Source organism: Mustela erminea, chromosome 8, assembly GCF_009829155.1.
Source record: "Mustela erminea isolate mMusErm1 chromosome 8, mMusErm1.Pri, whole genome shotgun sequence".
NCBI classification, from domain to species: domain Eukaryota; kingdom Metazoa; phylum Chordata; class Mammalia; order Carnivora; family Mustelidae; genus Mustela; species Mustela erminea.
In genome coordinates, this window is record NC_045621.1 from 55865497 (window position 1) to 55880391 (window position 14895).

At 48.4% G+C, this 14895-nt stretch overlaps 1 protein-coding gene across 8 annotated transcripts in view; it reads left to right on the forward strand.

Annotated features, from left to right (window-relative positions):
- Window positions 1-14895, forward strand: part of TANC1 (tetratricopeptide repeat, ankyrin repeat and coiled-coil containing 1) — a 232017-nt gene that overhangs the window by 177839 nt on the left and 39283 nt on the right. For 6 of the 8 annotated variants that reach the window (XM_032355656.1, XM_032355651.1, XM_032355657.1 and 3 more), the window contains 7 exons: window positions 507-629; window positions 1417-1698; window positions 2649-2806; window positions 3593-3824; window positions 5307-5473; window positions 7181-7788; window positions 14688-14796. In XM_032355656.1, coding sequence (XP_032211547.1) covers window positions 507-629; window positions 1417-1698; window positions 2649-2806; window positions 3593-3824; window positions 5307-5473; window positions 7181-7788; window positions 14688-14796 — 1679 coding nt within the window. The remainder of the gene's footprint in view (window positions 1-506; window positions 630-1416; window positions 1699-2648; window positions 2807-3592; window positions 3825-5306; window positions 5474-7180; window positions 7789-14687; window positions 14797-14895) is intronic. The other 2 variants (XM_032355654.1, XM_032355655.1) reach the window with 1 other exon arrangement.

Here is a 14895-nt window from a genome sequence, read left to right on the forward strand (position 1 = left end):
TGACTCCTTTCAAGCCGGGAGCTGACGTTTCGTGTTCGAGCTCTGTGGGATGGAACTGCAGACTCTGCTCATTTAATTGATAAGGTTGGAATTCCAGCCACCCTGGAAGGCTCTCCGGAACTGCTGAGAAGTCCGAGAAGTCTCTAGCACCCAGCTGTGTGTTTGCTGTAGTACTGCAGCCTCACTGAGTGATGTGTGAGGGTCAGGTTCCTTCCTAAACATTTTTGGTGAAGTCTGTCTCTTCCCAGGAATGATGGAGAATTCCAGCAATCTTAGCAACACAACGTTGAGAATGAGAAACACTTGGTGTTTACCGTTTTTCAGTTAACCTCACTGCCAGGAAAAACAAGCTGGCGTGGGCAAACAAAACCGAAATTACCTTGAAGTCATTTTTGTTGAAAGCCTGAACACAGTTGCTTAGTGCTAAGTGATTTATGATTGATAGTAGTTTGGGTATGATATTAAAATCAACTCTGAAAAAACTAAACTTGAGTTTACTGTTTCAGCGACAAGCTCCACCAAGTTGGAAGATCTGAGTTATTTAGACGGGCAGAGAAATGCCCCTCTTCGAACGTCCATTAGATTGCCGTGGCACAATACAGCCGGAGGTAGGGCACAGGAAGTTCAAGGTACTTACCTTTGTTTCTGCTGGGACAGTGGATATCGTGAATGGGGTCACCCAACACTGAGGATCTGTGATGACCAGCATTTAAGTCAGCTCAGTTAGAAACATGACATGTACTGCTAAAAGTGGGTCTGTCAGTGCTGGGAGGCCCTCTTTGACAGTTTGGGGCTTCTTCCTTAAAAATGTGTGACCAATTCATTTCTGCAGTTGAAAAATAATTCTGCAATATGTTATTTTGAAGTGAGGGGTAATTTAACACGCCCTGGATAACACTCACTTGTCACCAACAGAAAATCAGCTTTGTTTCAGGTCCATGAGCCATTGGCCACCTCCTGTAATTCACAGTCGGGTGGTCCGCAGCCTCACCGAGGGGGCCTCTCGTCGTCACGGCCTGATGAGAGCTGGGGCCCTGTCTCCAGGCAGATGCCTTTCCCTTCGCCTTCTACCGTAGTGGAAGAGACCGGTCTTAGATACTGTTTCACACAAACTGATGAGACCTGGTTTGGCCTCCTGCATCGCTTTCTCTAATCCTCTGCACGTCTGTCCTGAGTCGTGAGGACAGAACTATCTGGTCATTTTAATAGGACCCTTTGTAAAACCCACAGAGGATTATAAATGAGATATGACAGAAGTATTAATAGAACCAGATTGAAAACACTTACAGATCCCTGGTGGCATACAATTAAAGGCTATATAGTACTACGTATAACTTACAAGCAATGCTAACTTGAGTTTTTAAGTGTATAAATGATGGCATTCTTCTAAAATAATTATCTCTTTTTCCCCCCAAGCACGATTTGCTCCCTACAAGCCACAGGACATTTTGTTGAAACCCCTGTTGTTTGAAGTACCAAGCATAACAACAGACTCTGTGTTTGTGGGAAGGGATTGGCTCTTTCACCAGATAGAAGAAAACTTGAGGAACACAGAACTGACAGAAAATAGAGGCGCCGTGGTTGTTGGAAACGTGGGCTTTGGGAAGACAGCCATCATTTCTAAGCTGGTGGCACTTAGCTGCCACGGAAGCCGCATGAGGCAGATTGCTTCCAGCAGCCCCGGTTCACCGCCTAAAAGTATGTGCGTGTTTAATGCGGTTAGTAGGTGATGGGGTGTAAGGCAGAGGTGGGGCGTGGCTTGGATAGGCATCCCTTCTCTGTTCTCCCCACGTCCCTCCAGCTGCGGGTCAGATCTGCCGGCACACATGGGAGAACCGTTTGAACGCCCCCTCCTTGTCTCCCTCCCCTGGGGTAAGGCCATCCTTCTCCCTATAGGGCCTGTCTCCCTCTTTATGTGGGCAGTGAGGCCTGATCGGCTGTCCTGGGGAGTTTGGGTCCTAAAACCAGGCTGTGGAAGCAGCCAGGAGGAGTCTGTGCACAATTTTCTTATTCCCTGTTCTCTTCAGCCTGTGCCCTCTCTGCTAGATTTACCAAAGGCTTAAAAACTAAATATGGGTTATAGTTAAATACCTAACTAGTCCTGTCTTATTTTATGTAAAATAAGCCTGTTAAAAGAAGGTGTCTCTAACATGGTACACAGGAATGAGTGAGCTGTGAAAGAGTATGTTTTTTTTTTTTTTTTTAAGATTTCACTTATTTATTTGACGGAGATAGAGATCACAAGTAGGCAGAAAGGCAGGCAGAGAGACAGGGGAAAGCAGGCTCCCTGCTGAGCAGAGAGCCTGACACGGGGCTCGGTCCCAGGACCCTGGGATCATGACCTGAGCTGAAGGCAGAGGCTTAATCCACTGAGCCACCCAGGTGCCCCGAGTATGATTTTTTTTTAAAAGCAAAAGGAATTTAGTAAAAGAAACAAGAAACAGCAGTTCTCCCAGGAAGGCATCTGAGTGGATAGAAGGCAAGACTGAGAGGGATGCTGGTGTCCTCCTTTGGACCTTTGCATTTGGGACCGTGTTTATTCCTTACCTGTTAAAATACTCTCTGCCTTTAATCAAGAAATATGTTCAGTGTCTCACCGTGGCCCTGTTTTGAGGTTGTAATAATGAGATCGGTCTCTTTCTCTGCAGCTTTGGATTCTTCCCAGGATCTTCCTGTCACCCCACTGCTTTCACCAAGTTCTTCTGCAGGTGTTACCAACACAGCTAGAACACCCCCTGGGTCTGCGCCTGATGCTCCTGAGAACCAGAGACCGAGAGAGGATGCCGTGAAATACCTTGCCTCAAAGGTAATCTCCTGTTCTGGGGGAGCCTTCTGGAGAGAGGAGTCAGGGGAGAGAGAGAGATTTGTTAGTTTGGCTTCTGAGAAAGGAATTTAAGGAGGGATCTTAAAACAGATGTAATTGCGTATAATAATGCAAAAATGGAGCTCTTGGTAAAATAGCAAGAGTACCCCAGGTAAGAGGTCTTAATGACAGGACAGGCAGACAGTTGGTGGTTTCTGATTTGGGTCCTTCAAACTCTGTTGCTGTTGAATTTCTCCACCGTGTCAGGTGTGGGGAGGGGGTTTGAGCCAGGCTGCCCGGCCCTCCTGTCTGGGAAAAGCAGCAGCTGTGACTTTCGGCAGAGCTCCCCAGCCGCCAACATTACCTGGTCCGGGGGAGCTGCCGATGAGCTTCCCAAGGAGATGCTGCTGTTTGTCAAAGCAGAAACACGCTGACTAGGGCACTTCCCACTGTTGAATACATTGGGATTATTCAGCATTGATTTAAGCCAGGGTAGGCTTCAGGTTTTATGAATGAGTTTTATTTCTTTGTTTTCCGTAAGGAGTAAGGTGTACCGATCTTAGTGCTAATCAAGATGGATTTGTGGCTACTAAAAGTCTGCCCAGAACTTGGCAAAGCGTGTGAATGAAAGAATGGCTGAACCAGTTAGGATAAATCATGACTCCATGCTGGCGAATAGAGGCGACGTGCTTCGAGACCGTGGTGGACGGGAACACTGTGTCTGTTAGGGTTTGGGAGGAAGTATGTGATGGGGGGAAGGGGACACTGATGGCCGTGCTTCTTGCCTAGGTCGTGGCCTACCACTACTGCCAAGCCGACAACACATACACGTGCCTGGTGCCCGAGTTCGTGCACAGCATCGCAGCCCTGCTGTGCCGGTCCCAGCAGCTGGCCGCCTACAGGGACCTCCTGATAAAGGAGCCCCAGCTCCAGAGCGTGCTGAGCCTCAGGTCCTGCGTGCAGGACCCCGTGGCCGCCTTCAGGAGGGGGGTGCTGGAACCACTCACCAGCCTAAGAAACGGTACCTCGGAGCAGTCTCTCTCTCTCTCTCTCTCGCTCTCTCTGTCTCCTCACTCATTAGGAGGCCTGAGTCCCCAGGATTGTCCTCCAAAGGTCTTGGTTGGGAGTGAGGGTGGGCGCCTAGGGAGGATGTGGGTGCATCTGTGTACAGCTCCTTCTCTTCCCCGGAACAAAGCCCTTCCATGCTTCTTGAATGGTGTTGTTGTAAAGGAACGCCTCTAATAAAGAATTACTGGGGCGCCTGTGTGGCTCAGTGGGTTAAAGCCTCTGCCTTTGGCCCAGGTCATGATCCCAGGGTCCTGGGATCAAGCCCCACATCGGGCTCTCTGCTCAGCAGGGAGCCTGCTTCCTCCTCCCTCTCTCTCTGCCTGCCTCTCTGCCTGCTTGTGATCTCTATCTGTCAAATAAAATAAATTAAATTAAAAAAAAAAAAAGAATTACCTCCACAGTTGAATATTCATTTCCAAAATAGCTAATTTTATAACCATAGGTTATTTAGAGGACTTATGTCCTGTAAACTCTTGCCTGCATATTTCATATTCCTTCCTACCTAGCAGGGGAATAAGTTGCTCGACTGAGCGACTTGCCAGCATATGTTTTTACAGCGCCTCTGCTCAGTTGAGTTGAACCTAAAGGCTTTTCTAGAAGCGTTCATTTGATTCCTTCCTTTCTTCCTCCCTCCCTCCCCCTCTTTCTTTTTTCTTCCTTCCTTCCTTCTTTCCTTCCCCTCGCTTTTTCTCTCCATTTGTTCGTTCTTTCTTTCTTTCTTTCGTCCTTGAAATATCCAGCAAGGTAGATGTCCGTGTGCTCTTCTGGGTTTCTGCATTTCTTATCCTTTCTCCTCCTTGTCCCTCACCTGTGGGTGAGTTTACCTGCCTGCATTAACACTTCTGTGAGAGAAAAGGGGATTGAAACAGATCTGTCATCACTTCTCCTCATTTTCATGGGCAGAAAGTTGGTGCTAATAAATGGGAAACTAGTTGGAGGCTTGTGGGAAAGAGCCCTGTTTGAGAAGTCTATAAAAGAGAGGTTCTCACTATGGGCTGCCTGTGTGCCTTGGGCCAGGTGCTTTGCCTATGAGGGTCTGTTTTTATTCCCTGACATCCACTGAGAGGGTTCTGTGGGGAGGACCTGGAGTCTTCTCCAGAGTTAATCTCCATGTGTGCTAGTTATCTTTGCCATAGCTCACCCCAGTGACAGGAGTTTATGAAAAGCTAACGGTATCATATATGCAGGTGAGATTCTGCCAATGGGTGTAATGCAATGTGTTTCTGAACACTGTTTATAAGATTTGTTTTTCTCTTGGCTGTGTGCTCTGGTTTTCACTATAAATTTAATAGAAGTAGGCTTCTGGGAAAACCAGTTCTGTGATATGTAAGCCTTTTTTTCTTCACACTTTAAAATGTGCATTAAAATACACTGGGTGATGCCATTTTATAGAAAGGTATAATTTCTTAATTAAAAAAATTATTTTATCCTTTAGAGCAGAAAATTCCTGAAGAAGAATACATTATTTTGATAGATGGCTTAAACGAGGCTGAGTTTCATAAGCCTGACTATGGAGATACGCTTTCTTCATTTATTACCAAAATTATTTCTAAATTTCCTGCCTGGCTGAAGTTGATTGTGACTGTAAGAGCGAATTTTCAGGTAAGAAAGAAGTCTCAGATCTCTTTCCAAGACCCCATACCTAAATTTTATGGTGTGATTAACAACATTAACTGTTATAAAGCATGTAGCTGCTGAATTGAAAACTGTATTAGGACTCTGAAATATTTAGTCCACAGAGCCCCAAATGGGTGAAACCAGAACCTTTTTACTATCTGAGGCACATGAATCAGGGTGTTAGGAAAGTCTCCTCTTAGCATGGCACTGTCCCTCCACTTCTAAAATGCAAGTGTCAGCTCTGCTGCTAGTTAATTTGTGTGAGGTAGCAGTGGGACTTTGTTTTTGTTTTTGTTTTTTGAAGAAAGGAAATAGTTTTAAGGCCTAAAGAAGGTCCGTTTTTTTCATACGACTTAAGCATGAGCTAGCTACCTCACGCAGCCAGATAGAGCGGTGTTTTGATTTTTTTTTTTAATTCTCTTCCCCATCTTTCCCCTCATGTGACCCCTAAATTACATCTTAACAACCTTTGACTCCTTCCCTCTACCCCTGTCCTTTTTTAGTAAAGACATTACTCTTAGATTTTGATTTTTGCCTTTTATGATGATGTCTATTTAAAAATAGCATTTGGGTTCTTTCTTTCCTCATTAGAAGTGGCATTAGGCCTCAGCCAAGCTTGATGTTTGTTTTTCTGGCCATTTGATTCATACCCTTTACAGTCATTTATCACACAGGAAGCAGAATTTGGCAATCGATAGAGCACAGGAACAGCGTCCCATATTTTCTGTACTAGCTGTGTAAGTTCTGACAGGTCTGTTAGCATCTTTGTAAAATGGGAGTGCTTCAACTCAGCCTGCCCGCTGCAATTACTACATTCAGTAAGGACATGGAGTTAATTCTTCAGAGATGATAGTGGGAAGTTTAAAGAAAAAACCGAAACCGTCTCTGCTGTGAGGTGGCAGGATAGTGCTGATCTTTGGGGGTGGGGTTGGGTTGGGAGGGGGCGTGGGCCTTCCGGGAGCTGGCGATGTTCTGTTTCTAGCTGCTGGTTACACAGGTATGTTTGACTTTGTGAAAATTAATGACACCATGCCATTATGGTTTGTAAGTTATACTTCCATTTCAAAGTTGACTTTGAAAGGACAGCAGTTTAAAAAAAAAAAAAAAAAAGATGGTAGGCTCTACTGAAGTCTGAAGTAGGCAGCTATGTCAGGGCAGGCTGGGGCTGGGGCATAGCCTGGCGGGGGGCGGGCCCGTTTCGGATTTCCTGGCTGGGTTCTGCAGTCCCAGTATCTGATGCATGGTGAGGGATGCCTCTTATCTCGGTGCCTGGCCATGTTCTTAGATACACAGTGCTGGTTTGTGTCTGTGCTTGTTGTGTAACCTCTGCACAGTGTAAGGATTATGGGTATCAGGTCACCTCAGGAGCTCCTGGCCCTTGGCTGGTGCGGCCAGCTCGCTGTCTGCTTGGGGCCCTCCGGTCTCCCTCGGCTCCTAGTCTTCGGACGAGGGCTTCGGGAAAGCCATTACTGATTCGATCTCGCATCAGGATTTCTTTCACATAAGCTTTTTATCTTCAACTTATCCTATTACATGTTTTAATACAAAACAATGAGTCCCTGTAATCCATGAAAATCCTTCTTGAAAGAAAACTAGTGAGTCTGGTTTGAAATGCAGCTACCATAAAAAAGAAATCTCTGTGGAGTGACGCTGTGGGTTTTTTTTTTCCTTTTCTTTTCCCCTCCCCCGCAGGAAATCGTAAGCACGCTGCCCTTCGTCAAGCTTTCCTTAGATGACTTCCCGGACAACAAGGACATTCACAGTGACCTGCATGCCTACGTCCAGCACCGGGTCCACAGCAGCCAGGACATCCTCAGCAACATCTCCCTGAACGGCAAGGCCGACGCCGCCCTGATTGGCAAAGTGAGCAGCCACCTGGTGCTGCGGAGCCTGGGCTCTTACCTGTACCTCAAACTCACCCTGGACCTCTTCCAGAGGGGACACCTGGTCATCAAGAGCGCCAGCTACAAGGTGGTGCCCGTGTCTCTGTCCGAGCTCTATCTGCTGCAGTGCAACATGAAGTTCATGACCCAGTCCGCCTTCGAGAGAGCGCTGCCCATTCTGAACGTGGCCCTGGCGTCCCTCCACCCCATGACTGACGAGCAGATCTTCCAGGCTATTAATGCAGGCCACATACAAGGGGAGCAGGGGTGGGAGGACTTCCAGCAGAGGATGGAGGCGCTCTCCTGCTTCCTCATTAAGAGGCGAGACAAGACCCGCATGTTCTGCCACCCGTCCTTCAGGGAGTGGCTCGTTTGGAGAGCAGATGGCGAGAACACAGCCTTCCTGTGTGAGCCCAGGTACGGCAGGCCGCTTCCTGTCAGCGCTTCGTGGGGAGTCCGGTGTGCGGCTGGGGAAGGGATTTGAAACACCTTTTTTCCTTTTTCCTTTTTTCACCTTCCCCCGCCCCCCCACCTCCAATAGTTCACCTTTTTTAATGGAAAGGCAACACAGGATGAATAATTCAGGAGGGCGACAGACTACCCTGCTTCTGTACAAAAGTTTCCTTCCTCAAATGGCTAGAATTTGGGGGTTCCTCAGTACCTTTGGTGAGACAGAAGCTAGGCAACACCTGGTGACCTTTCTTTGCTCCCTTCTTTGCTTCCCTTTCTTTGTTCCCTTCTAGACCTCGGGGCCCTTTGTGGGAATCACATGTGGGAAAGTGTGCTCTGTGCTCTGGGGGACAGCAGGCTTCTCCAGAGGCTGCTCGCAGCTCAGTCTCTTCACCTGCAGTCTGTGGACTGTCTTGGACCCCACCCCCACCCCCTGTGCCACCACCTCTGGGGCAGGCAGCCTCTAGTCCCAGGGACCAGGTGTGTCTGCGAGCCCACACTGGAGCACTAGATCACATTAGGTTGCTTTATTTTGCATTTGTGGTTCTGTGTGGTGTAACAGGTTGGAACCTGGGCTCAGCAGGATTCAGGTTCCAACCTCAGATGCCCCGTTTACAACATGGCGCTAGGGCGGCTGCATCCAGGGAGTCGAAGGTTCTATGGAGGCTTCAAGCAGGGCTGGTCTGGGGTGCAGTTCACCTCCCTGCCCGGGGCTGGGAGGTATACCTGTCCCTCGGGTGGTCTTGTCCTAGTCGGGGTGGGGGTTTAGGGTATCTGAGGGTGCAGATACTTTCATTTCAGTAAGGGTAGGTTCTTGTCCCGCCACTTCTGCCGGGCCCTGGCCTGCTTCACTGCTGTCTGGGGGAGCTTCTGCCCTCCATGAGTCAGAATTGTCCCCGATTCTGTAACAGAGACAGCAAGAGACTGGACTGTCGCCTGTGAGCTGGGGGGGCGGGGGGCAACTGACCAGTTGCTGGGGTCCAAAAGGAAGAGGTAAAAAAGCATTAGTGAGCTGCACACCACCTTCCTCCCCACGAGGATTGACTTAACATTGACCTAATACGGGTCTGGCTGCTGTTTCATGTTGTGGGTAGCCTTGTTTTCGTAGGTAACCCTGGGCTAAAAATTTGTTCTTTTGAGTCTGGTTTGAGGCAATAAACTTGTAGCCTGCAGGCTATCATAACTGAGTGGAAATGTATGCCACTTTGTATTTGATACAGTTAGCCAAGTCAGATCATTGTCTAGGAAGATAGGCTATAGTTGAGTTTGTAGAAACATAGAAACAAGTTTGAAAGACTTCAGCAGGGTGTGTAGTTTTGTTACTGGAGTTAGAGGCAGAAGTCATTGGACTGGAGTCACCATGAAGCATCGCTCTGGTTTGAGGGGTTAGGCAGCACTGAGGGTACACAGCTGAGGACAGAGCCCACTGCACCGTGACTGGCAGCTCCCAAGTGCTGATGTTTTCCAATAAGCAGCCGTGGGGACTGACCCAGGGTAGGACCAGGACTGCACCAGGGCAGGAGAGACACCCAGTGCAAAGTGTAAGGAGTTGCTACTTCTTAGGATTGTGTACATCAGCATTTACCCAAGACCCCTATAGTTCTTGAGCTTCATTTTGCACATAGAGATGGTATGAGTATGCTACTGGATGCCTTTCAGCAAAAGTTTTTGCAGACCCATCCCCTGCAGGGTACTGTGGCAAATACACAAATTCTCTGAGACAAGGGCCTGGCTCTCGGGGACTTCCCACACCGGAGGGGCGGGGATGACAGGAGGGGAGGTGACCATGTGTAAGGAAAAGGGAAGAGAATATTCCAGCTAGGGGAGATCATTTTTGGAAGATATTTCACATACCTGAGGACATTTGGGTTGGACCTTGAAGGATGGGTAGCATTTCTCTTGCCACTCAATTAGTTGTAATTCTGCCCTAATTATGGAGAAGCAGCAAAGAAAAACCCCACACCCAGAGATAATAACATTGTACTCTTTTTTAAGGATTTTTTTATGTTTATTTGACAGAGAGAGAGAGAGAGAGATGACAAGTAGGCAGAGAGGCAGGCAGAGAGAGATGGGGGGAAGTATGCTCCCCGCTGAGCAGAGAGCCTGATGCAGGGCTGGATCCTTTGACCCTGAGATCATGACCTGAGCCAAGGCAGAGTCTCAACCTACTGAGCCCCAGACATTTTACTTTTTATTTCTGCCTCTTTCTGTTCATTTTAAACATTCTCCAAAGCAATTTTTCTATAAAATTCCCAAACCGCTTTTTTAAAATTGACACATCACGGACAGCTCAGCGAACGGTTTGGAAATGTTAGGAAAGTATCATTTTTCAGGGCTGTGTAAACCTCCTAGTAGCCGAGTGATAAAGCGCCTTACTGTACTCTTATTGGGGGGCTTGGCAGTTGTTTCTGGTTACTTATACATAAAAAAACCTATTGCGAATGTCTTGGTGCTTTGCAGGGAAGCAATAGAACTTTCCTCGCAGGTTTGATTATTCCTTAGGTCAGAATTACAGGAGCAGAATTAAAAAGATAAAGAGTAAGTTGCTGGAGTCTACAGTCACATCACCTAGGCTTAAACATTCTTCACATTTCATTATGTCTGTCGTTTTTTGCTGATACAAGTTGTAGACACCATGACATTTTACTCCTAAGGAATGGGTTATGGACCTCCAAAAGACATTTTTTTAAAAAGATTTTATTTACTTATTTGACACTCAGAGACCATGAGCAGGGGAGAGGAGCAAGGGAGAGAAGCAGGCCCCCTTCTGAGTGGGGAGCCCGAGGCGGGACTCCATCCAGGACCCTGGGATCATGACCTGAGCCAAAGGCAGACACTTACCTGACTAAGTTACCCAGGTGTCCAGAAAGACATTTTCATCTTTAACCACAACACCATCACCACACCTGAAATATTAATACTAATTCATCAGTATTTTCACACATTTAGCTGTGCTCAAATTTCTCTACTTCCTTCATATTTTTCTGGTATATTTAAATCATGATCCAGATGAGATCTATGAAATTATGTTTTATGGTCTCTTTTAATCTCTAGATTCTCTCCTCCTCCTCTTTTTGCTTTGTCCTTACATTTCTTTAAGAGAATGATGGAGGGGCAGCTGGGTGGTGCGTTTGGTTAAGTGTCAGACTCTTGATTTTGGCTCAGGTCATGACCTCAGGATTATGAGATCAAGCGCTGAGCCCCGTGTCGGGCTCTGCACTGGGCATGGAGTTTACTTAAGATTCTCTCTCCCCCTCTGTCTCCTTCTCCCCTCCCCTCCTCATGCTCTCTCAAAATAAAATAAAATGATGGAGTAATTTGTTCTGTATCGTTTCCTATAATCTGAATTTTGCTGATTGCAACCTCTTGGTATTTAATGCACTTGTCACCTCTATTTCCTGAAACTGGTGTTTAAATCTAGAGACTTGATCAGATTTTGTCTTAAAGTATTTTTTGCAAGGGTCCTTAATAGGTGGTACGTCTGCTCCCATCATCATGCCCACAACGCCTTAGGGCTGCTGATGATCCTTTCCCAGATCTGTCCGTTCATTAGGGTTGCATGAGGAGTCTGAATGTCTTGAACAGCCTCCTGTCTGTCCTCTTTTCTACATGTCGTGGACTTGAGGAATGACCGGGTGGGATGTCAAGGGGTGGCATGAACTACCGCGGACAGGAAGAGCTGTCTGAGGCGTCCGGACAGAATAAGCAGGGTGTGTTCTGGCAACAGGAAGTCTAGTTTGGCTCGAGTTTTTGTCAGGGACTGGAGGAGTTAACAGAAAAGCGTGTGCTGGGGAAAGTGGACTTGAATCAGTCGTCTGCGGAGAACCCACGGTTGAGCAGGTTCAGGACGCAGGTTGCCTGCGTGGGCAGGAGTGTGGAGGGTGTAGAGCCTGGGGACCTGTGTTACAGGCAGTGGGGACTCGGTGACCCTGGCTTGGGGGTGCAGCAGGGTAGAGGCAGGCCCTGGTGTGAGATGGCGGGGCACAGCGTGGCCTTCTGAGCAGAGTCGCGGAGGAGGAGGTGCTGTAGACGATGTTGAGGTATCAAGCCTCGGAAACCAGGAGTGGCGCCGGGCTTCGGAAGGCTAAGAGAAGTAGGAGCTGAGGAGCAGGTTTTGCTTCATGCAGCTTGAGCCTGTGGGGTGAGCAGAAGCCCCCACGCCACCCCGTGCCACCAGTGGGTAGGTTCTGGTGGGGAAGTGAATGGGGGGTCTGAAGCCTGGGGAAGTCGACGACGTGGCATCATTGGTGGGAGAAGTGGTGGAAGTGCCTGGGTAGCAAGTGTCGTTACCTAGAAAGGGAGCTCCTGACTTGTGGGGCCTGGAGCAGGATTCCGGGAAGGAGGCTGGGGTTCAGGAGCTGCTGAGGGCTGAAGGAAGATGAAGACCAAGAGGGAGCCATTGGCTTCCTCGTGTGAGGGGAGGATCCTCCCTCCTCAGAGATTCCTTGCATCCGGCCGTGAGGGGCACTGGAGGGGAGAGCCGAGGTCCTGGGATGGGAAGGGGAAGGGTGGAGGGGGCCCCAGGCACACAGTGTCACAGTGTCTCTCAGAGCGGCTGATGATCATGCTTGCTGAGGACTGTTTGTGTGGGGCAGGGTGGGGGAGGGTTTTGTTTTTGACACAGGAGGTGCAGGTGTTGTTGGAAACAGTGTTGAAATAATGTGGGGAAACCTAATCCGTGAAGAAGAAGGAGACGTTGGACATGCAAGGGGACTGGGGCAGGGGTATAGGCAGCTTGCCTCCTCAGTGTCCCTGCTGAGGCCCTTCCTGGCACATTTCTACTGAAGCATGTTTACCATGTTTCTCCTCCGGTCGCGGAGAGTGTCTCCAGGGAAGCGCCTCACCTCGTTCCCCAGGGAATCCTGTGTCCAGCACGGTGCTAGCTAGGAGGTGGTGTTACGTATGAATGAAAAATCACCAGGCATTGACGAAGAGCATAGGCCCTCGCACTGGGCCGATGGTGGTTCAGATTCCCAGCTTGTTGTTTCTCAGCTGTTTGGTCTTTGGGGCACGTCCCTTAACCTGTACGGCCTCTGTTTCCTCATGTAAACAAATTGAGATTATGATACTTGGTGGTTCACGGGGTTGTGCAGATGAATGAAAGAATTCAGTTTCTGCATCTGGCATATAGTGAAAGCTTGATATGGAGCAGCTTTGGAGAACAGACTTACGAGTGCAGGTAGAAGAGGAGCATGTGATCCGGAGACCAGGAGGGAGGGACAAAATGGTGAAAGGGATATAGAGGAATGCAGGTGTCTAGTGATTACATGGTGAGTTGTCTCCTCAGGCAAGAAGCTGTTGGTTAAGCTGAGGTGAGTAGAAGCTGTTGATCTCGCCACTGAAGGGTGATGTATCGTCTCCCCATAAGGGGCAGCCATGCTGCTTAGCCTCTCGTGTCTTTGTGGTGGACACGGTTGGCATGGCCACTGAGCTCGGCAGAATGGGAGACTGAAAACAGCTTAGCCCATGGCTGGGGAATGTGGGCCGGGATGAAGCCTGGGACCTGCCCATGGCTAGGGAGCACTGGAAGGCGGCAGAGAGCAGGAGGGGTGGGAACATGGGAGGATCTCACCTGAGAGGGCAAACCCACGCTTGAGGTCTGGGAGGTGGATGTGTGCTCGTGGAAGAGCTCTAGTCCCTTACAAGACGTCAGACAGGACACTCGGTGTCAGTGTGGTTGTTACCCTATAGTGTAAAAAGCAATCTCTTGGTCTCCTGCCTTGGTCTCCTCATCTCCAGCATGGTTTGTGACCTGTTTGAAAAACAGGCCTGCAGCTGAACAGCTAAACAGTATTTAAGTAATGCCTGCTTTTAATCATCTAGGTTAGCAACTATCAGAAAACACTTGGGAGAATGCATTTTTTTTTTTTTTTATCTTAGCCTTTATCCTTTTCTCTACAATTACCTGCTCATCTCTTTTGCCCCCCCTCCCAAAAAAACCCCAGCACCTCAGTTTCAGGGTCTCCATGAGACCCTCTGCATGGAGAGCCAGAAATGAGAATAATTCACACTGTACAGAAGTCAGTGCTGTTGGAGTAAGCAGCCCTTAGCATCTTCCCCAGACAGATGGGCTCAGACAGAGGCCTGGAGCCCACAGGGGACAGAATGTGGCTTGCGGATGTGGAGAGCATCCTGGGTGGGATGGCTCCTTCATGAAAGGGTTGGTGGGGGATGAGTTGGTGGTGTTAGTTGAATGTCCACCATATGCCCAGACCTAGCAAGTTCACTTGTGCATTTAACTTTCTCCCCCTGACAAGAACTGCCTAGAATTCTAGGTGTTTCTGTCATGAGCTGTTGCATTGCCTGGCTTGATTTTTCATTCCTTCTCATGGTCAGATTTTCTCCTTTGGCCAGGTCTCCTCCCAGTGGTGATTATGCTGAGGGGAGGCCTGATTCCTGGTCCAGTGATGGTTCTGCTCCATCTGCCTGTCCCTCCATCCAAGAAACATATACTTGAATGGTTGCCGAGGGGCGGGCATTTGCTCGGCCGTGTGACTGTCAGTGTGCCTTAGGCAAGACCCTTCATCTCGTGGAATTTACATTTTTGTGAGGGACATAAGTAAGTGAAGTGAGGAGTAATGGATGAGGGACAGAGAGTGAGATGGTTTCAAAGATTAAGACCTGTCCTGTCCTAGGGCCTTTTTCTAGGTCACTCCACAGAGATAGGGGAATCCAGAGAAAGCCCTAAAATGATGGGAAGAATAAACAGCATGGACCGTCTTTATAAAGAGGCAGATTTTCATCTATTTTATGTGGCGATCCTGAGGCACCAGGAGAACAGCTCAAGAGTCGTGTGGAGATGTTCACACCTGAGAGCCTACAGTTCGTGGAGGCTCTGTTCCCAGCCCTTGTGTTTCTTCTTCTAGGAATGGGCATGCTCTCCTGGCCTTCATGTTCTCTCGACAAGAGGGCAAGCTGAACCGCCAGCAGACCATGGAGCTTGGCCACCACATCCTGAAGGCACACATTTTCAAGGTGAGACACATCACTGCCAGGAAAAGTTTCGTCACCATTTTGATGGATTTTGGTTTTGGATATTTTCAACAGCTTGATTAACCCTCGGAGAGCTTTCCA